The 22,167-nt window shown below is 54.6% G+C and overlaps 4 protein-coding genes across 4 annotated transcripts; 2 read left to right on the top strand and 2 right to left on the bottom strand.

Annotated features, from left to right (window-relative positions):
- Positions 1 to 4,807: 4,807 nt before the first annotated feature.
- On the top strand, positions 4,808 to 11,791 carry CTAM01_07955 (chromosome segregation ATPase; the record flags this gene model as incomplete). The annotated part of the gene is made up of 2 exons (XM_060523976.1): positions 4,808 to 4,905; positions 5,014 to 11,791. 2 exons carry the CDS (start codon positions 4,808 to 4,810, stop codon positions 11,789 to 11,791), a joined length of 6,876 nt encoding a protein of 2,291 aa, XP_060381431.1.
- A 439-nt stretch (positions 11,792 to 12,230) lies between these two features.
- CTAM01_07954 (uncharacterized protein) lies at positions 12,231 to 15,940 on the bottom strand (the record flags this gene model as incomplete). Its single annotated transcript, XM_060523975.1, has 3 exons — positions 12,231 to 13,648; positions 14,178 to 15,448; positions 15,507 to 15,940. The coding sequence occupies 3 exons, from the start codon at positions 15,938 to 15,940 to the stop codon at positions 12,231 to 12,233; spliced, it is 3,123 nt and encodes a 1,040-aa protein (XP_060381430.1).
- Positions 15,941 to 17,191: 1,251 nt separating this feature from the next.
- On the top strand, positions 17,192 to 19,519 carry CTAM01_07953 (uncharacterized protein; the record flags this gene model as incomplete). The annotated part of the gene is made up of 1 exon (XM_060523974.1): positions 17,192 to 19,519. The coding sequence occupies one exon, from the start codon at positions 17,192 to 17,194 to the stop codon at positions 19,517 to 19,519; it is 2,328 nt and encodes a 775-aa protein (XP_060381429.1).
- A 331-nt stretch (positions 19,520 to 19,850) lies between these two features.
- Positions 19,851 to 21,452, bottom strand: CTAM01_07952 (uncharacterized protein; the record flags this gene model as incomplete). Its single annotated transcript, XM_060523973.1, has 1 exon — positions 19,851 to 21,452. One exon carries the CDS (start codon positions 21,450 to 21,452, stop codon positions 19,851 to 19,853), a length of 1,602 nt encoding a protein of 533 aa, XP_060381428.1.
- Between the last annotated feature and the right edge of the window lie 715 nt (positions 21,453 to 22,167).

Below are 22,167 nucleotides of genomic sequence, written 5' to 3'. Positions count from 1 at the left end.
CGATGAGCTGGGAAGCCGCCCTCTGCAACCTCACACCTCCCTTACAACTCTCGCCGCCACGTATCCTTCATTTTTCACCCTCCACGGTTGACTTTCACAGATTCTATACTCCGTACCAATATGCAACCTTTTGAGCAATTCCTCCCTCGGCCGTGGCCCACTCCCTCGCCATGCCTGTGCTCCACCATTCACGGCCGTCGCGAACTCCGTGATCGTCACTCACCTGGCCCTTCACTTTGAATCCCTACACCCAACTCCCTGCGCTCCACTCATGATCCAGCCTCGTTGAAGCGTCACGGCGTTGGTTCTGGTCATCTCTGCCTCTTCCTTTCAGTACTCCATATGCCTACTTCAACTACTCCGTACTCCTCACCGAACACGTGCTCTGTTTCGCATCTACAAACGCACAGCAAGAATCGACCGTACTCCAATGAAAAGGTATTGCACTATACCTCACCGGCCGAGACATTCTAGTATGCTCCCGCCAGAAGCCAGCGTCTAGCCCGAGTCACCAAACCAACCTAGACAGAGGGTACTCGACTTGAGGAGTCGAGGGAGGTGGAGAGCATGATCGAATAGACACGGGTGACGCTGGAATTGACGTCTGTTCCACGCATGAGGCACCCTGAAGCCTGTGCTCTACATTCCTTTGCAACATCGACGCCAACCTGGAGGTCATCGCATGGCATTGCAAGGTGTAAAGTACCCATACAGAGACACCGTGCATCAGTCCACACCAAGCGCATCGTTTATCGTACGCCGTCTCATCAATCAAAGATGCGCCACCACTCACTCAATGCTTACGAGACCCGCGTCCGCCCTAGCACAGACTCAGAACCACGTACTGCGTAGTAGTTACGCATGGTCTACGAATTCTCATCAGTGACCAGAGTCATTGCCAACATGTCTCTGCAACCTGGTTATTCGTACCACCGCCCGCAAATATCAAGCTTGACATAGTGAGCTGCTCTGTCCAATACGTGTGGCTCCAATTTCGCTTGTTCCCGACCCGATCCAAATCTTCCACATTGCATCAGGGGATTCGCACGAAGAGGCTGGGGCAGTAGGAAATCTCCTCAGCAGATGAAACTTGATCGCCGGTTCTGGGAAAAGCCATGCAAACGTCTGGCTTTGCGGCCTTCAGTGACAACTGCCGTCTCGCAAACGCTGCCATCCGGCCACCCGTTGCCAACCCGATCCAAAACATGAGGTACCTCAAGTACTTGGCCTCCACACGTGTCTGGACTCTGCCGCACGCCTTCAACGTCTACTAGCCAACGGCCGCTGCCCATTGAGAAGCATCCTGAACCGTTTCTGTTGGGCGCTTGAGTAATGATAGGGCCCCCGCGACTGCAGGGAGTCTGAACAAGCGTCGCGAACCCTTCTAAGGTCTTGTCACCTCAACCCGAACTCCAAGAAGAACTAGGACCAAAGATACCTTACACCGGTTGCCGACTCGTCGACTCGTCGGTATCCGTACTAGATGTCCCCGCACGTCTTGCCGGGGGAGTAGCCCACCCGCACACACCGCGGCCGGCTCGAACGGAACCAAGCCGAGACAGGAAGGCGCTAGCCTCCATCTTTGGTGGCTCCCAGCCTCTCAAGTTTGCACTTCTCGGCCAGCCCTTTTTTCAGGTCTTCATCCGCTCAAGTTTGAGCTATCGCAAGGCTTGCAGATAGCCACTTTACATTCAAATGTATGCGAGAAACCAGATACCGCTGATCGGCGTGTCTTACCTACCTGTCTATGTACCGCCTATCAGTCTGTCGGTATGAATACTCCCACCTGAATACGGCCCACGATGGCTTAGCCTCAGATCGAGTTTTCGGCTGGCGACAGGTTGGAACAGGGGTTCCCCCGTAGCCTCGACAGCAACCAACACAATACTCCGTACAGCGCCACGACCGCTTTCTTTCGTCAGTTCACCGCAAATCCCCCCCCCCCCCCCCCCCCCCCCCCCCCCCCCACCCTCCACACCCCTCTCTTGTTTGTTTTTTCTTTTTCCCCCGCCCCCCCCCCCCCCCCCCACCCCCCCACCCCCCCCCCGCCTTTCTTCCTCCCCTCCCCCCCAAACCCCCCCCCCCCCCCCCACAGCTGCATCTGTCAAATCGTACATACCTTGGTTGTGGCTACTTGTTCTTCGCCACCGAGCAAGCCATCTTTGACCAACTCAGCATCCGCTCCTCGGGTTGCAAGTTCTTGTGGGTGGGGAGAATCTGTCCCAATCGCTGGTCGAGATGGCCGCATTGATCCAAGGCGGTCGGGGGCATAAAGGGCTGAAATGGACGGTCATTGAATGGAGCAAACTGCCCATCGGGGTCCCATACTCTCTTGGCTTCCGCCTCTCAAGAGCGAGGGTCTCCCTACTAATGAATGGAGCAATGTGAAGTTTGTTCGGATACGGAGCATACCACACTGCCCCCCTCTCAACAGTGCATAGATGTTTTGAGTATCCGCACCACAGTACCTCATCAATTAAACAGCGGGAAGGTTGGCAAAGTTGGACCAGCTTCGACCGTCTTGTTTCTCGTCATTGCGGTTGCGGAACTGAAGGATCTACGTCTGAACATCCTGGTCGTGCTGAAGAAGTCGTTCTAGAACCTGGCGAAACTCATTCTATTGCAACCATCCCACGCTCCCTCGGGCGTCCAGTACGCAGTCGTGGCGCTTGACGCTGACGCAACATTTTGCGCCACTCTCTCTTCATGTGATTTATGGGTGTGGCAGTGCATCTCGCAGTGTGCATCCAACGACGGACGACCACACAACCCGCGTCCAATTCGTACAAACCCTGCCAATTATCTTTGCGATGTGAGGGCTGTAGACCGTGGCACCGCGGCTTGTACGCGTGTAATAATTGAAAATCACCGCTGTGATGCGCGGTACCCTTTATGAAATGTAAACTCCAACAGCAACGGCGTGACCTATACTCAGTTCTATATGTCTTCTCTTGGTAATCAGGGCATGGCTCTTGCAGTGTACGTTCCACCCCGCCAATGTAGCAACTGAGAAGCAAAGAATTAGAGTTGTCGGATCCCTCGCGTCGATCATTGCCTTCTTTCCTGTCCAATCACGCGAGATGTCATGTTTAGTTGTGGTTCTTGAAATAGAATTGCATTGCTTAGCGTCTAGACCTCATGAGTATCTTGGAAGGAAGGAGATGGATGCAGGTCTACGGCCAATCACGATTGGGTTGCCTCTCGACCTTTTCCGGTGTCTGGTTTTGGGGGTCTTCCTCGCTCGAGCTGCTACTACTACTGCATCTTGGCCCTTCACGCGGCAGAGGGAATGGAAGGTATACCTAGTTCGGCGTGTGCCAAAGCAGTAACTCTGGTAAGTGAGCTTGCTGGTGTTTTTCCTAGGTATCATTACTCCCGCAAGAATTGAGATGTAGAAACCAAGAGTAATTTAGTTTTTGTCTTTACTATAGGTGAGTTGGGTATGGCGATTTTCTACTAGTCCCTCCTCCTCGACTCCGTAAATTCGGTGAGAACCTGAATCGGGGATTGTTATTCGTTCTCGTCCAGTAACTGGATATTTTGGGACATTGTACTCCAAGACTGGCAACGCCTTGACGTCGGTCACGCTGTCAGTCAGTGTCAGTCAAACCGAGATACCTACCATGTGGAGGGTGCTCTGTTTTGACCGAGGCGTCGCCAACCCGAAACCGAAGCCATCGAATGACGTTGGCGAGATCAGGATATCATATGTAGATGCCAATATAAATATACATTTGCGTGGCCAGAAAAAGAGAGCGTCGGTTTTCTTTTCCAGATATGTTGATACCTTAATCTAGGAGCTGTGGTCGGGCCATGCAATTGACAAACAATTTTCAGTGGAAGATATAAGCCCCGTGCCTTGCAAACGCTCTTGCCACCGATACCTTGCGGGACATTCTTGCCCCCAGTTCACTGAACTGATATTCTGATAGCAATGAGCGTCAGGTACCTGACCTTACTTAGGAGGAGCGGTAGAACCGTATTGGAAGTGCAGGAACAGGAAGATGTGAGGAAACGACGAGTTTCCTCTCTTATCTTATCGCACTCTTCCCGTCAGTGTCGTCCAAAGCACCCCTGGCGAATAGGCATTGGATGGCACGAAGGTTGGGTACGGGCGCTTCACTAGCGGCCCCCGCTTGGATGCAGCCGCGAGTGGGTGCCCGATCAACGCAGCCAAACATTGAGCAACAGCGCAGACGGCACTGCTAGTTGGGGATGGTTGCTCCGCAACGCCTAGCAAAATAAATGCCGTCAACCTCGATTGGCAGGGGGGCCCGTCAACGTGAGCAGCCCCGAACAACATCTCACCGCACCTGTTCGTTGTCGTCGTCGTCACATCCACACTCATCCCCGGCTCCATCCACCATCCAACTCCCCCGGGTAACAAACATTGAACCCCCCCACCCGGCTCTTAAGACTGCTCCCACCCATATTACCGCTGTCACCGACTCGAGCTTTGCCCTGGATCACAGAGTCCCGGATGACCTTGACTTGACATTACCTCGTTTTGCTTAGGTTTTGCTGTGCACATTCGCCATCATCGCTTCCTGCAGAGCTTCTTCACATCTGCTCCTAGCAATTGACGCTTTATGCCATTCTTCCTGGTGCAGCGCGGCGCTCAAGCAACGACTAACACTACCTGAATATCCCATCATCAACACCAAACTGCCTGGGGGGGACTGTGTCGCATTGCATTGACTTACATTTTCCCTCGCGCCCGCATTCCAAGGCCTCTTAGCCTCACCACCAACATCACCCACCCGACCTCCATCACATTCTAGTCACCTCGTCGCCCCGTTCGAGAACAATGGCGCCCGTGGAGCGCGAAGCCTCCAGGGACGCTGATCGTCCTCTGAGACACAGACAATCAATGTCTTCTGATCAAGGCAGAGCTCTGGTCCCCATGTAAGTCGCCAAAACACGAAACTTCTTCCATCAACACCCATTCCCCATACACAACATTCATGATGCGCTTGCCATGTCTGCTATCTGGCGTAGACTGATGAAGACCAGGTGGGACAGCTCAGATCCCGACAGGGCACCACCGCCCTTGCCCATGAACCCGCAATCGCCAGTTACAACCTCTAGGAAAGGAACCTCCGTTGCTATTCAGTCTGCTCACGCTGCTCTAAACGAAAGAGCTCGTGAGAGCGCCATGCTTCCGGCGCCCTTGACCAAAAGGAACACCGAAACATCCCCCGAACGTTCTCTTATCAAAGGATCGCACCACAAACGCATGCAATCCCTACAACCAGGAAACGTCAGAGACCTCAGCCTGCTCTTGGAGAGTGGCCAGCAATCCAACCCCCCTTCGCCGACAAAATCCCCTGAGCGGACACGCCCTTCTACGCCGGCGGCCAACAGAAGGGACAGCTTCGCCGACACAAGAAGAGACAGTTTCGCCGATAGCAGGAGAGATAGCTTTGCAGATCTGAGATCGACGGAGAGAGAGGCCACCACGCCTTCATCAGTTCAAAGTCAGACGCCGGTCGTACGTCCGACGATAAAAAGACAACAACAAAGCATCTTGGGCGAAAACACACCTCCGCAATCTGCTACCATGCTTGCAATACAGAATATGCCGCTTCAAGGTCAGCAGGACAAGGAGAATGTCGCAAATGGCTCTACTGCACTCGTCAAGGCTCCTCAACAGGTCGAAGCTCTTTCGGGGCAGATTCTAAGTCTCACTAGCATCGCGACAGCTCTCCAAAAAGACATGGCCCAGTTGAGCCGAAGAAGCCGTGACAATGCCACCGACTTGCTGAGTTTGAAGGAAGCGACAAAAGCTCGGGACGAGGATATCCGTAAGAGCTTGCGAGAACTTATCAATAATGCCCAGGATGCTGCTGCAAGCAGCAGGCCAAGCTCCCGCGACCCCTTCGTCAACAGCTTGTTCCTCGATACCAAGCCCCACCACACCTCCCCTCCACCAAGCAAAGCTGGACGCCCCTTTTCTCTACCTAGAATCCCTTCACCGAACAGCTTTGCGGCATCTATCGATCGAGATGCCTTGAGCACACCATCGCTCTGCAACTCCAACACCAACTCCAACTCCAACTCGGAGTCTCCGACTACCATTGCGATACTGGACAAGATTATCAGAGACATGGGTACGAAGGAGGGACATGACCTGCTTCTTGCTCGCCTGACCGACGTTGCCGAGAAGCTTGCTGGAGTGGCGCCCGCTTCGAAGGTTGAGGAGCTGATCCAGCTCGTCAAGACTAAGCCAGCTGATGCCATGATCTCGCGAAGCGGCGGCGGTCATGGAGAGAGCACCAGGAATATGCCTCGTGCAGCTGTGTTTGACGACGACAACAGCACTATGGACTTTGATTACGACCCTGGATATGCAAGTCAGCTGACCCATCGATCGGAGAGGGCCTTGCATAATGAGCCCGCCTCGAGATCTGCGGCATCTGGCAATGCTTCTGAGATCGTCAGTGAGGAAGTGCTCAAGATCATCCGTACCGTTAAGGACAGCGTAGCACAAGGGGGCGGTCTCACCGCAGAAGTCAAGGCTCTTGTCCGGGAGCTACGTGGCGAAGTGCTGGGTATGGGACGGGAGATTGGAAGGAGACTGGACGAAGCTCAGGCACAATCAAAGTCTGAAGAACCCTCGACTGATAATGATGAAGTTTCGAAGATCGTCCACGAGGGAATCGAGCAGATGAGAGAGAACATGGACGAGCTTCTCCGTGAGCATCGACGCCAGTCCGCCAACTCTGTGGCCTCAAGAGCACCAGCAATCGACTATCAAGAAATATATAATGCCATGAGAGCAGCGCTTCGAGACTCCCAAGCATCGCAGGAGAAAGAGCCTGATCTGAATCGGGAGGATGTCATCGAGGCTGTCAGGGACGCCTGGGAAAACTACAAGCCCGAGACTGAGAACCAAGATCCTGGTCTTGGACGCGAAGAGATCCTCGAGTACCTCAAAGAGGGATTGCAGGACTATGTCGACAGGGACCAGGAGCCTGTGGGAGCTTCGCGAGAAGAGGTGTTCCAAGCAGTTGTCGAGGGTCTCAAGCATTTTTCGCCTCCACGCGTCGAGACACCAACAAGCCTCTCACGAGACGAGATTCTGGAAGCCGTTCGCGAGTGCTTAGAGGAGTTCGAGTTCCCTGTTGCCCCCTCGGCGTTCACACAAGAACTCACCCGAGAGGACATGCTTCATGCGGTCAAGGAAGGCCTCAGCGGCTACGATCTGCCTACCGCCGGAGCTCTCGTACCGCACCAGAGCAACAACGAAGAAGTCGTCACTCGTTTGCAAGATATTCTTGAGTACATGCGCGGAGAGTTCCGAGCAGTGACAGAGGATGCGAAAGTGAACGCCGCCGCCAATGGACGTGACACTGAGCAGATTTTAGACGCTACTAAGGACGGTCTGGAGAAGCTTCGTGCCGACATGGAAGCATATGTCAGTCATCTCAGTGGCAGCACCGCCGGGCAGGAAGAAATCACCCAAACTCTTGTCGACACATTAGATACCTTCAGAGATGAGATGGCTATGCTGGTCGACCGCGTTTCGAGCGATTCCAGGTCGACAATCGAGTCACACATGGAGTCACTACGCGACACCGTCAACTCCTCCATGGTGCCGGTCACTCCACAAGTCAACCAGAAGGAGATCATCGAAGCCGTGAGAGATGGAATCGACAGTGTGCGTGGCGAGTTGCGCCGACCCTTCGCCGGCGTCACGGACATTCTAGATGCTCTCCACGATGGCTTGGCCGATCTGCGCATCAGCATTGACAAGGTCGCGAACCGGCCAGCGGATCTCACAGCCAATGATGAAGTCCTCGACGCATTGAAAGCCGGGCTGGACAATGTCCGCTCAGAAATCGATGGTCTCCGAGAACTGCAAGGCCAGAACGACAAAGCATTGACGACCATGCATGACGGCGCTGTTGTGCCAGTCCCAGCCGATGCCCTCAAGCAGGATGACATCAAAAACCTTGAGGTTCTCATCACTCAGCTCCGGATCAAGATCGAGGCCATGGAACCCGCGAACGCCGATCCTGTCGCCAAAGATGATCTCACTCGTATGGAGGATATGCTTCGTTCTCTCCAGGAATCTGCATCCAAGGACGACATGCTCCGTCTCGAGGACATGCTTCGACTCGTACAAGAGTCGGTCTCCAAGGACGAGACTTCCCGAATCGAAGAAGTCCTGCTTAACGCCCAGAGCTCAGTCACCAAGGAGGATATAACCCGTCTGGAAGAGGCGATTCTGCCCATCCAGGAATGGGTCAAGTCCAAGGAAAGCCCTGTCAGCACCGATGCTTCAACAAAGGAGGACGTCCAAGCGATTGAAACCATCCTTCGTAATACTAAGGGTCGGCTGGACGACCTCATTGACAACGAGCAAGCCGTGCGAAAGGAACATCTAGACAGCTTGGAGAACACCATACTGGAAACCAGGGAAGCCATCAATCTCATCACTACGCAGCTGGATACTCTCCCGAAGAAGGATGACGTGACATCCGTTGAAGCATTGGTAACACAGGTTGCTGCAGGCTTTGAAGAAATGAAAGAGAGCGCTGCCAAGCAATTGGAGGATCCCGAGCGAGTCACCAAGACTGATGTCGAGGCTGTGGAAGCTGCTTGTCACGATATCAAGGACGTGTTCGATCAACTGCTCAAGACTGAGATCGCCACCCTCGTCACCAAGGAGGACCTGAAAAAGACAGAGACAACCTTGGAGGAGCTCAAAGGCCCCCTCGAGGCGTTGGTGGTCCTGGAGGGGCTCAAGGAAGGACTGCAAGAGGGTATGAAAGCCCCATTGGATGAGTTGAAGACGGAGCTCAAGACGGAGATCAAGACCCCCATCGAGGAGCTCAAGGCTCCACTCGAAGAGCTCAAGACACGACTTGACTCCCTGGTCGAGTCGCACGACAAGGGAAGCGAGGAGCGCCAAGCCGAGATCGTTGGCGTTAGCGAACGTGTGACTGAAGTCAAGACCTTCCTCGAGGAGTTCCAGGGTTTGGTCAAGGGTAAACTCGAAGAGGGTGCCACTGGAGTCGAGAGCCTCTCAAAGTTGCTCGAGGGTGTGTCGACAGCAGTGGAGAACAACGCTTCCGTCAACCAAGACCTGAAGGACCTCTCCGATACGATGAAGCTAGAGTTCGAGGAGTCCAAGGCCGCCGTAGTCGGTGCTAAGCTGGAGTCAGACGAGAAGTTCCAGCAGACTACTGATGCCTTGAGCGCCAAGATTGAGGAGAAGGTCACGGAGTTGATGACCAAGTACGACGAGTTTCACGTTGCCCTTGACGACCGCGCCAAAGCTGGGGAGGCAAGAGATGCCAGCACCGAAGAGGCAGTCCTGGGTACCAAGGCTGTTGCGGAAGAGCTCAAGTCTCTCGTGGACACACTTGGTGCTGCTGTTACCGACTCGATGGAGAAGATGGAGGAGGCGTCCAAGACCGTATTTACCAGAGTTGAGGATCTCATGACCAAGTCTGAGGAGAACCACACAGATGGGAAGGCCGATCACCAGCAAACTCGGGATCACCTGAAGCAAGCTGTCGACGCCGTCGAAATCATTCAGGGACAGCTTGTTGAATCTCAACCTCAGATCTTGGAATCGATCAAAGATGTCTTGCTTATCGTTGGCCAACATTACGATTACGCCAAGACGTCAACGAATGATATTCAGAAGACAATTGAGGATGCCAAGCCAGTCGAGCTCGCTCTGCCACCAATCCCAGACAAGTATGACGACACTGTCGTTCTGGAGAAGCTTACCAAATTGATCGAGCATTCCGAGGTTCCAGTCGAAAAGTACGATGATGCAGGTGTTCATGAAAAGCTTGACAAGCTCGTTGAACATGCTTCTGTTCCTGCTGAGAAGTACGATGACGCGCCAGTACACGAGAAGCTTGACAAGATCGTGGAGCATGTTTCCACTCCGGCAGAGAAATACGACGACACGCCCGTTCATGAGAAGCTCGACAAGCTTGTAGAGCACTCTCAAGTACCAGTCGAAAAGTACGATGATGCGCCGGTCCACGAGAAACTTGACAAGCTCGTTGAACAGCAGCTGTTGATCCCGACCGAGAAGTACGACGACGCGCCGGTCCATGAGAAACTTGACAAACTCGTGGAGCACTCTCAGATACCTGTGGAGAAGTATGACGACGCGCCCGTTCACGAGAAACTCGACATGCTTGTGGAGCACTCTCAGGTGCCTGTTGAGAAGTACGATGACGCGCCGGTGCATGAGAAGCTTGACAAGCTCTCTGAACAGCAGCTGTTGATCCCGACCGAGAAGTACGACGACACAGTGGTCCAGGAAAAGCTGGACAGGATCGCTGAGTACCAGTCTCTGCTTCCGACCGAGAAGTACGACGATGCGGCAGTTCAAGAGAAGCTCGACATGCTTGCCTGTGGACAGTCATTGATCCCTACGGAGAAGTACGACGATACGCCAGTGCACGAGAAGCTGGACAAGCTTGCTGAACAGCAATTGTTGATCCCAACCGAGAAGTACGATGACACAATAATTCGGGAACAGCTCGGAGTTCTGGCTGAACAGCAGCTGCTGATTCCGACTGAGAAGTACGACGACGCAGCCCTGCAAGACAAGCTGGACAAGCTTGCCGAGCAGCAGGCATTGATCCCCACTGACAAGTACGACGATGCCGCCGTTCACGTCAAGCTGGACGAGCTCGTTGATCATAGTCATGCTGCTGAGAAGGCGTTTGGTCAGCTCGACACTCTTGAAAAGGTCCATCAGCAAGTAATCCAAACAGCCACGGACATCTCGCTCTTCCTTGCAAGCCAGACCAAGAAGATCAAAGAGGAGGAAGACGACAGAGAGCAGTTTCTCCAGGAAGTGAACATTGATCTCGAGCGCAAGCTTGCTCTCAAGGAGCAGATCGAAGCTAGTCTGCTGGATCTGAAGCAAGAGGAAGAGAGACTCAGGGCTTCTGTTCTCGGGCTTCGGACGGAGCAAGAAAGTCTCATCCGGCAAAAGACAAGACTGACGGGCGATGTCTCGTCTCTCGAGACTGCACTGCATATCCGTCGGGACGAGCTTCACGACATGGAATCTCGTGCCGAGGGTTTGGAGCGCCGCATTCTAGAAGGGGTTATGGACCATTCCCGCGTACTGCTGATGTCAAAGGCAACCAAAGGGCGCGACGCTATGAGCCGTAAGCGTGTCCGGGACCAGAAGCCGGGTCAGGAGAATGAAGTCCCCGAGAAGCCTGCGTCTCCTGCTGTGAACTTGGCCCTTTCCGCGAAACGAAACCTGAAGCCTCCGTCGCAAGCAGGCGCTGCTCGCCGTATCTTATCCCTGAGCCAGATCACGAACAACGTGCCAACCGGTGGAGTTCAGCGCAGCCAGAGCGTCAGGACTGCCGGTGCTCGTGGTCATCGCAAGTCCAGTTGGGCTGGAGGCTTCTCGAAGGGCTACGGAGATCTCGACAAGGAGAATATTTCTTTGAAGGAGACGGAGGAGGAGAACATGCCTAGTTCCACGCCTGTTATGCACGAAGAACCAGCTGGGGCCGATGATCCCAGTGATACCGAGACGTTGCGTCGCAGTAGTCATGGCAGTCGTATGAGCCGTGGTAGCCGCGGTACAACGGTCGTGACAGAGAGTACCGAAAACTACACCGGCGACGGCGATTATTCGGACTATTACGACGACAACCACAGCGATTTGCAGAGTGACCTCCAAAGCGAGTGGACTGAGAGTGTCGTGAGCTCAAACGTCAGTTCTAATGTTAGTTCAGACCTCGGCTCCGACCTCAGTCAAGAAACTCTGAACAACGAAGTCGCGGCCTAGGACAACGAAATTGGTGTCTTTGAGAAGTTGTTTTTTCATATGGACATATTGACGAGTATTGAATAACGCATGAGCCTGCTGGGTCGGCGTCACCTGGGATGAACGGTAGTTTGTATCAAAATGGAGTTATTGGGTTTCCTTTCTCTTTTGTCTGAAATTGGTAGTGCTGGTATGAGTCCAGTTGATGTTTAGTATTGTAGGTAGTGTGTTGGACGTAGTAAAGTACAGAATTATCACCTCCCTACGACTCTGCCACATGATGAACATGCTTTTGATGGTCTACCCTGCCATGCCTCCTCGACTTTGGTTTTTTTCGAGACGCGCTAGATGCACGTGGCAATGCTCATGTACAGAAGTGCGAATATAAGTGTTGTTACAAAAGACACGATGTCCGTGTCCTCAGTCCAAGTCAGGTAGGACTGTGTAAAGTATCCATGTGCTATGAGATAGTCTTCCGAACAATCTTTTCCTTTCCTTCCATCCACGGCTGCAGGCAAGCCGGAATGGAGACGGACATTTCCTGCTCGTTCCATCCGGCCTCCAGGAGCGCAGCCAGCACTCTCGGGACGGCGAGAGCCGTGCCGTTGACGGTCCAGGGGAAGGTGAGCTTGCCGTCAATCTTTGCTCGCGTGGCGAGCCTGCGCGTCTGGTAGTCGGTGCAGATGCTGGCGGACGTGACCTCGCCCCAGCCATCGTTCTGCTCCTGGCGAGACGGGAAGAAGGCCTCAATGTCGCACTTGCGTACGGCGGAGGCGCCGAGGTCGGCGGTCGGCATCTCGAGGACGCGGCAGTGCAAGCCCAGGGACCCGAGAATCTCGGTCTGGATGTCGAGCATCTCCTCAAAGACGTCGACCGTCTCGTCGGCGTCGGGCGCGGTCCAGGCGAACATTTCGACCTTGGTAAACTCGTGGACGCGGTAGAGGCCCTTTGTGCTCGCGCCGCGCGCGCCGGCCTCGGCGCGGTAGCACCGGGAGACGGCAACGCGTTTCGCGGGCAGCTCCGTGGCGTCGAGGGTAGTCTCGGCCTTCATGCCGGCCAGCGGGATCTCTGACGTGCCGGCGAGGGAGAGCTCTGGCTTGCCGCGCTCGGCGTCGGCGGCGGACTGCGCAAGGCTGTAGATCTGCTGCTCGCCGTTTTGGTCGCGCGGCTGGAAGCCGCAGGCGGCGGCAACGTGGCTGTAGACGACGCTGGGCGGTGCGACCTGGCGCCAGCCGTGCCGCGTGGCGACGGCGAGGGCGTACTGCACGAGGGCCTGCTCCAGCTGCGCGGCCTCGTCGAGGAGGTAGTACCAGCCCCAGCCCGAGACGGTGCCCGCACCGGCGAAGTCGAGGAGGCCCAGCTCCGAGCCGATGTGGACGTGGGACCGCCACACCTTGTCTGAGGCGCTGGGCGTCTCGTGGGGGTGCTCGTTGATGTAACTCAAAAGCCGCGGCTCGTCGCCGACGGGGGTGACGTCGCTGGTGAGGTTGGGGATGGCGAGGGCGAGCCCTTCCATCTCCTCGACGAGCTTGGCCTCGTCCTGCTCCACGGCCGCGAGCTTCTGCTTGAGCACGCGGGCCTCGTCCAGCAGCTCGTCGCGGGTCTTGCTCCGGATCTCGTTAAATTCGGCATTGTCGTCGCCGCTGGTGGACGCCGGGTTGGCGATCTGGCGGCGCAACAGGTTCGACCTCTCGCGAACGGCGCGGCTGTCCTTTTGCAGGGCCTGCCATTGCGCAAAAATTTCGTTGATGCGGGCGGGGCTCTTGCTCTGTTGGACGTAGTTGCGCTCGAGACAATTTTGCTCGTGTAGTTCCGGGTTCTCCCTGATATGTCTGATGTCGATGATGGGTTTTGGCGCGGTCGAGGGCCGCTTGACGTCTGCAAAGGCACGGCGATGTTGGAGTGAGTGTGAGGCCAAACAATTCACTCTGCTAATGATGCGCGGCGTGGGTGGTGAGGTGTGTAGGAGGCGCCTCCTTGCTGCCCCTAGTGAACTGCGCAAGAGACTTGTCGGATCTCTCCCCATTTTGAAGTCTGGCAACTGAGAGGTTGGAATTCAATGTATCCCTCTCAATGAGTATTCTGAGGGAGTGCGATGATCTGATACGAAGGCGGCGTGATAACTGTATGAACCGCTTACAAGCATAATAGCAGGGGTTTCGCTGGGCCGTTCACCCAATTAAGTGCATCTTCAGCTTCACAACTGACTACAGTCGCGCTCACTCCAATGAAAAGACGAGCGTTGGACAGAGTATGATTATGTAGTTTGATCGTACATTCTTTTCTTCATATTTCGAAGGCCAGCAGGTCTCCGGGGTATCAATGCATTTTCACATGTCGGTAGGCAAATCTCTGCACCCGCCTCGCTATAAAGTTCCCCATGCCCCCAACGTCCAGTTCGATTGACCTCCAGCTCCTCGCATCAGTCCACCCGGTCCCATGCTCTGCCGCTGCTGAGCCTTGACGTCAACTTCACTCGGCCGTGAAGCCCCGTTGACTCCTTGTTGCAGCCACAGCTCGCGGTCAATATTAGCCATCGCCATAACTTTGAGCTGGCATGCCAAGCTGGCTCCTCCCCACGGCCCGAGAGAACCCAGAGGTCGAAGGGTGCCTTGAATTTTAGGATGGTGGCTATCTCGCTTCCTCAAGGAGTCCTCAATGACATCCGCTGCGCTTCGAGGCTCATCTTCGCCCGTAACTCTACGTTCTTCCGTCTCCCTTGCGGGCGGCTCAATCTCTGTAGGACCTTCGGTTGCACGTCGGCTGCCTCTCTTCAGCAACGCATTGTTCTCGTACTGCTTTGGTGCACGCCCCTGAACGGGGTCCCAACCACGCTCGTGGACGAGTTTCGACAGCTCGTCGAATATCCTCCGCTTCAAGCCTATGACTCTAGAACAGCCGCCAATGAATACAATGCGCGACATGCACACTGCTCGAGCATCAATCGGAAGCTGGACTAGGTGTTGGTAAATAAGGTGATGAATAGGGAGCTCGTCATCATCGAAGCTACTACGTGAGTAGTGTGGCGCAAAGTAGGTGTTTTCGCACGGCTCGGACAGTTGTTGGAATGGTAAAGTCAGGTTCTCCGCTGGTTCCACGGAATGGATCAAAACCTCGACATTGCTGTCAGACCGCTCTTCTTCGATGGGAGAAGTTGGCGGGGATTCGTCCTGCTCCTCGACCGTAGGCAATGCCTCTCCTCCAGGTTGCTGTTGCTCCGGCCGCCTGATACTTGGGAGATCGCCACGCTTGACTTGGCGACACCAGACAAGGCGACAGGCGACTTCTTCGCACTCCACAAAACTCAGAGAGTGCCGCCCTTGTTCCCTTTCCCGACGGGTCTTCTGCGAGTGCGCTGATGAAGTCGATAGTGCATCTTGCAACATATTGTGTGTCTCGTTGACCAGCATCTTGCCTGCGCGGGTAGTTCTTGTGGTGCGGATCTCGCGGTATTCGTAGACGCTCGTCACACTGGTCTCAGCCCAGCCAAGATCCACGACCAGTGCTGACCGAGTGCCAGCTCCCACAACCGACGTGACTGCAGATGACATCAAAGATACAATCGGTGCCTGAAAGCGGTGGAAAAGAACATCGAGGGTGGTTGACAGTAATGGCAGAGGTATCGACGAGGACAGGACAAGAGAGGTTCTTCGCGGCCGTGAATCGATAAGAAGGAACCTGGACGACAAACATTAGTGATGCTGTAATAGACTCCTAGGCGGCGGGGATGCGTCACTTGTTCAATGCTTCCCGAACAGCTCGGTCTATTTTATCCTCAACAAGCCCCAAGTCAACGGTCCGCACATCATATTGCCATAGCTCATGGTCGTCTCCCCAAGTCTTGCCCGTTGGACGACGACGCCAATCATCCTTGTGATCTGGGTCCCACGTGCGGAAGTCGCCTACGCGGCGTAGTTGTTCAGGACCTAGGGATAGCACGGCCTTCGGTGCTGGCTCTCCGGCGAACCCGAGTTTAATGAAGCGAGAGCCCAGCTCTATGACGATGATGTCTTCCTCGGCGCGTAGACTGGACGGGGAGCCAAATGTTGAAGAGATGTTGCGAGAAGGGGTGTGTGGACTTGCAGGGCCGCCGCTGATGCCAGAACCCGTCTCGGTTCGGATGTTGGCAATGGAACGGTGGGCGAGGCTCGGTGCTGCGGAGGACGACATCTTGTAGGAAGTAGTAGAGAGACGAGATATTCGTGGTGTTGAGAGCGTTGCGCCCCGGTTTAGCAAGCCATGCCCCGCGTGTTCGGTTGTCAGAGGTTGCCCGTTGTGAAGTTGTAAACGCCTGCAACGGAAAGCACGCCGGGTCGTTTGCTAGCAATCTGGTATGTCTTCTGGTGTTGTTTGCGCGCGATTGAGGAATTGGTGACAGTCCAAGTGTAATTATCAAGAGAGCCCGTGAGACTGGAGGTTTGAGGTAGAGCTTGTCGATTAGGCCTCTAAGGTAAGGTACCTGTGGCCGAAAACAGGTCAATCACTGTGGAGCACTGTTGCTGGCGCTTTACTCCGAAATAAAGTGGAGAACCGTCGCTACATGTACGTAGTAAGGCCGTGCAGATGTCATTGAGGTGGGTGGCACCGTCCGTAGTCCCGGTAACCATCTCTTTCTGTGGTGAGCCAACTACCAACCTTCAATCAACATCTCTCACGTTGAAAGGCACCTATCTCTCGCCAGACAGACGGAGCATTGAGAAAATCATTGGATACGACTTGTGCATGAGTTATTGAGCATAATGATTCGCGCATAGCAAATCTTTGGGAGGCTCGTTGCACTTCAATTTTGAAATCTTTCATTTCGAGCACAACGTTGTTCTTTTTGGCTGTCCGAATCATCGACGTATCAACGACTTCATGCATTTCGCCCCCCAATATCCCTCCACCCCTTTGGATGGAATTCTGCATCTACACTCAACCCGCAGATCTAATCTTTCTTCTCTGCATTAGTTTCTTGCCTTGGTATTCTTGAGATCAGAGCCATTGGAGAATTGCAATGGGAATCAAAGGGTACTTACCACCACTCCTGTCCTCTTCTTATCATGATAGCGAGGTCCCACTCACATGACAACCACAGAATTTACCGTGAACTCGGCCCCGGCAGAAGAGTGTCTCTTGCCAAACTTGCTACAGAGAAACTTGAAAATACAGGCCGGCCGTTACGGATTGCCATTGATATTGCCATCTGGCAATTCCAAACACAAGCCGCACGAGGTAGCGGCAAATCCACGTCCAATTTGGCCGCTTCAGAGCTGACAGATTTCACCAGGTGGGACAAACCCTGCAATCAGGACTCTTTTCTATCGCTTGGTGCGACTACTTAGTCTTGGTATACACCCCATTTTTGTATTTGATGGCCCTCACAAGCCGGCTTTCAAGCGCAATAAGCGCTCCGGTAAAGGAGATGGCGTTGCAATAGCCATGGCGAAGAGAGTCATTCGTCTATTCGGATTCCCAGTTCATGACGCGCCCGGCGAGGCAGAAGCCGAATGCGCTCTCTTACAGCAGCGGAGTATCGTCGACGCAGTTTTGAGCGAGGATGTCGACACAATCATGTTCGGCTGCACCCGAAGTCTTCGAAACTGGTCAGCAGAGGGGACCCGCGGAGCCAAGACGCCCACCCACGTTAGCATGTACGAGGTCGATGATCTATTGTCTGCCGAGACGGGTCTGGATCGAGAGGGTATGGTGTTAGTCGCACTGATGAGTGGAGGCGACTACATACCGGAAGGTGTACCAGGATGCGGTCCCAAAGTTGCATGTGAGGCGGCGAAAGCTGGGTTCGGCAAGTCGCTATGCCGCTTGAAGATCGAAGACGATGACCAATTTGATGACTGGAGGAGGACGTTACGACACGAATTACGTACGAACGAGAGCGGCTTCTTCAGAGTACGGCACAAAGCTCTATCCATACCGGACGAGTTTCCAGATCGCCAAGTACTCAGGTATTATACGCACCCGGTCGTCTCAAGTGCCACCACTATCGACAGGTTGAAGACGGGTCTCAATTGGAGTCGCCCGATAGATGTGCAAGGTCTCCGGTACTTTGCCGATGAGACGCTTGACTGGGTGAATAAAATCGGTGCCATCAAGCTCACGCGAGTCCTGTCACCTGCGTTACTCGTCCACAAGTTACTGGAGAGGCACCTTTCCGACCGAGCAAGCTACCAGACGGCAGAGGAGATGGAGAAGGAAGAATCGAAAATGATCAATCGTATCGCCGGGATACGAAGCCATCACAGCACCGATGGTATTCCAGAGCTGCGCGTAGCACATACTCCGACCGATATAGTCGGTCTAGACCTTTCACAAGAGATAGACGAAGCCGACGAAGTGCCCTTTGATCGCCAGGGTCTCGGACTCAATAGCGACGAGGAATTCGAAGCTGCTATTGACGGCGAGGGAGTGCCAGCGAGCAGCCAGGCTGTGCCAAAGAGTACATTCGACCCATATGCCGCCCAGATGATCTGGCTGCCCGAGTCGCTCGTCAAGCTAGGCGCACCTCTGGCTGTCGAAGATTGGGAAGAGAAACAGCGCACCAAGGCTACGAAGGCGTCTACAAAGCCCAAGAACACAAGCAGCAAGGGCGTTAGCAAGAGGAAGCCTGCCAAAGCCGTCCCAGCCGAACACGGCGCGCTTGATAAGTGGATGCAAATCACAAAGGGCACAACTACAAGACAATCAGCAAAGACTGGCGGCGCAATATCGCAACATCAAGTAGATGACGAAGATGTCCTCCCACCACAACTCCCTCGTCCAACTATTCTTAGGCCTGATCCAACAAAGATTGCGGCTGCGTTTCCGGCCTCCTCCTCCTCACAACGTCCGAATCCCTTGCCGAGACCAATCAACCGAAGTAAGCAATCCAGGTCCAACGGGAAAGTGTCTGCCACCGCAGAACCAACCGCTCACAGTAACCCCTGGGCATACGCTGGCTCACAACATATGCCTAGGATCACCGAGCCTCGGCAGCCCGCAGAGCCGATTCTGTTGTCATCTAGCCCCGTCTGCGCTTCGCCTGCGCCTCCTTTTCCGTCGCTGAAAATCCCGCTGAGCCCGCTGAGCCCGTCGAGCCTGGCGAGTCCACCAACACCTCAGCATACCATTATCGACCTATCAGGTCTTGACGAAGATTCTTTCGTCGAGCCCGCGCCCAATCCGCCTAACATGTCTACATCAGCACCTCGTCGTCTTTCCCAAAGCCCTGGGAAACATCGGGAGTCGACAAAAGGTTCGTCACCAATACGACTGGCGACAACTCTGTCCAAGAGTCAGCGGGGGCTGAAGCAGACACGTATGGAATCGTTTGTGACTGGCAACACCACGCGGCCAACGGCGGATCAGGAAACCAACCATGATAGGCAGCCAAAGAGTGTCCAGAGCGGTGGCCGCCTTGGCACGTCCATCACCGTCAGCCAGACTGCCAAGGTCAAACCCGCTGCACCGAAGGAAGCTGCTGGTGCCGGCTTCCGTGGTTTCCGAACCACCAAAGTCACAACTTCCTCCTGGCTAGAACCAGACGATGCGTTTGCGCCGAAACCCATTGTAAAAACTACCTCAACGGAGGCCAGGAAAAAAGTCATGGTGCCACGGACAAGCGTCAGTGGATTTTTCCGGGTGGTCGAAGTGAGCGACGGGGAATGGGTAGCCCGAACGAAGGCGACGATGGCATCGGAGCGCTTGACAAAGGATGACGGATGGAGGCAGAGCGAAGTTTCCATTATAGATCTCACAGGAGACGACGACTAACGATATCCCCCCGTTGTACCACTCTGTACCACTACCATCAAGCGCATTCAAGTCTTATTCCAATAACGACAATGGCTTATGTCTGAAATCTATTGCTATATGCCTCCCTGAATCCAGGCCTTCTTTGCAGTGTCGATGCACGACGCGAGTTTCGTCAATGGGTATCCCAGGCTGTATCCGTCAAATATTGCCAACTCAAAATAATCCAAAAAATAAGATCAAAATCCGCCAGTAAATTCGTTCATCATTAGTCGGAAGAATAACCAGTATGCTTCTTCATCTCGTTCTGCAGCCGTAAATTGGCCGGGCATTTGAGTCCATTTTTTTCGTATCAATGCTCACCATGCCAAGGAAGGTCACGATCCCCCACGGTTATGCACGTGAGGTAGCCAATTCCATCGGCGGCCCTTCCGCTGTTGATATCCAGCTCTAAACCACTGCCCATCAAAGGCCGGACAATGTCGCGAGCCATCAGCTTCAGCTCGTCGATGCGCTTCTCAAAGCGTCGGAGATTGTCCCGGCTATACAGCTCAGGCGTCAATTTTAAGAACCGCTTGCACTCATCGTGGCCCAGGTAAGCCGCTGAGGAGGCGCCGAGAGTGCGATATGTGCGGCCGACCGTGGCCAACGGCGGAACAGCAGCGGGGAGGGCCAGTTGCTGGTTGTTTCCGTTCCGACCGTCGCGAGAGCTTTGGAGTCGACGGTCTGGGGGCGGAGGACTGGTGTTGTCTGCCAGCCATTGTCGAAACAGGCTAACGGCTAGCCAGTCGAGATAGTTGTTCTGAGGTGTGACACGCTCGCCCCTCGCCGTCATCAAGCTCAGTCGGAAGAGACGGCCTTCGACACGGCTGACCACCTCTTCTAGCTCGTCGACCTTGTCTTCAATTATGTCTAGAACGATGTCAGGGAGCGCAGCACGCAGGCTACGTTCTCCTGCCGGCCATTGCCCGACCACATGAATCAAGGCCTCCTGAAAGATGACTCTACTGCGGGCAAGGTAGCCAAGACGTAGGTATGAGATGGGATACTTGGCAATCTGCTTCCAGAGCCGTGACCGAAATTGAAGCAGATGGTGGTCAACCCTGGGGCCAACCACGGCCAATGCGTCATATAGGTCCGCCAAGGTGATGAGAGATTTGCATTGAACGTAAGCATCCGCAATATTGACACCGTCGAGAATCGGGGAGTGGTTGTAGAAAATGCGGAAGAGGTTGTCGTAGTCGCGGAGGAGATCTTGATCGGCCTGCGAAAGCGGCTGGCTTGTTGCCGTCGTCGTCGAGCTAGGCACGAGGCTCAGATTGGCGACGGAGCGGAAGAAGTTATGATTCGAGTGCGCCGACGAGGAGTGGGAATGTCCCGATGTCTTGCTTCGCGAATACGACACGGGCTGGTCGCCGTTGACCGCGCTGCCACCAGAGCCAAACAGAGACCCAGAGTTGCCCGCGCTCAAACCCTTTGAGCCATCTTCATCCTTTTGCACCAGCATTGGTATATCGCCATCCCCCGTGCCTGGATCCAATTCATAGCGCCAACGTTTCCTTGGTAGTGTAGATGAAGTAGTCAAGGCCCTGCTGGAAGGCAGAGGGTTGTAAGAGTCGGCTGAGGAGCCGTCGCCTATACGAGGCAAGTCATTCGAGGCGCCATCCGAAACTGCTTTGGACCACTCGAGACTAGTGCTGGCCTCGAAGAAACCGGAGCATTGCGTGAGGGTATGACGATGCAGTAGATAACGGTTTTGGTGGCCACCGGCCTTGACTATAATCTCGACATCGCCCGAATTGTTGAAGACGGGAAACTCATTCTGGGAGATATAGGATGAACCGCCGACATGAGACCTGTTGTATCGCTTCGTGCGAGATAGTGAAGGACGCGAAACGACCGAGGAGGGGCCTCGCAGGGTGAGGGAGGACGCGGAATCGGGCTGCGAGACCATGAAGAAGGCGTATCGACTCTATCGAGACCGAAGCTGCGAAGGTCGGAGGAGGGACTGACGGCCTACGGCGGCTCGGACATGGAGGAACGCGCGCACTGGGGGTCCCTGTAGGTGGACAAGCAGGAAACGAAGATGCGACACAACGGGCGCGCAAGAAGCGCGCACAAGTGGCGGAGAGTCGTCGGCCGAAAAGATGAACCAAGGTTGACCACTTCTGTGAGACGGGGAAGCTTGTTGACGGGCTCAAGGTTTTGGGCGGCGACTCTGCGTTGATGGGCGCACAAGAGTAACACTGACGAAGGCGTGCGGGAGTGAGACAGAACCGAGCCGAGGCGCTGAGAACAATGGAGCTCCTAAGCTAAGAGCTACGAGACTACTTGCACCAAGAAAAGGTGAAGAAGCGGGGAGCGGACGGGCGGCTGGATTTGTTCGTGTCGCGATGCGCGGGGGAGGAGTGTGCGAGCGTGCGTGCGCCGGTGACAAGATCAAATAGCTCTGATGGCGGGAGCTAGAAATGCAGTGTGTGGTGATGGAGCAAGGCAAAGGCGATGCCAAGAATATCTACGCGGAGGCGAAGAGAATAGAGGAGAGACGCGAGTCTAGTCAAGCTGTACGGATAGATGTGTTGATTTGTTGCTGGTCGAATGGGGTCTTGGGGTGGCTGGTGAGGTAATCAGCACGAGGAAGACCGAGATGGAGAAATCAAGCAAGACGA

Source organism: Colletotrichum tamarilloi (genome assembly GCF_030869305.1).
Source record: "Colletotrichum tamarilloi strain Tom-12 chromosome Unknown Scaffold_26.1, whole genome shotgun sequence".
In the NCBI taxonomy this organism is placed as follows: Eukaryota; Fungi; Ascomycota; class Sordariomycetes; order Glomerellales; family Glomerellaceae; genus Colletotrichum; species Colletotrichum tamarilloi.
Note: the sequence above shows the minus strand (reverse complement) of the source record. Positions and strands in the feature narration are given on the sequence as shown.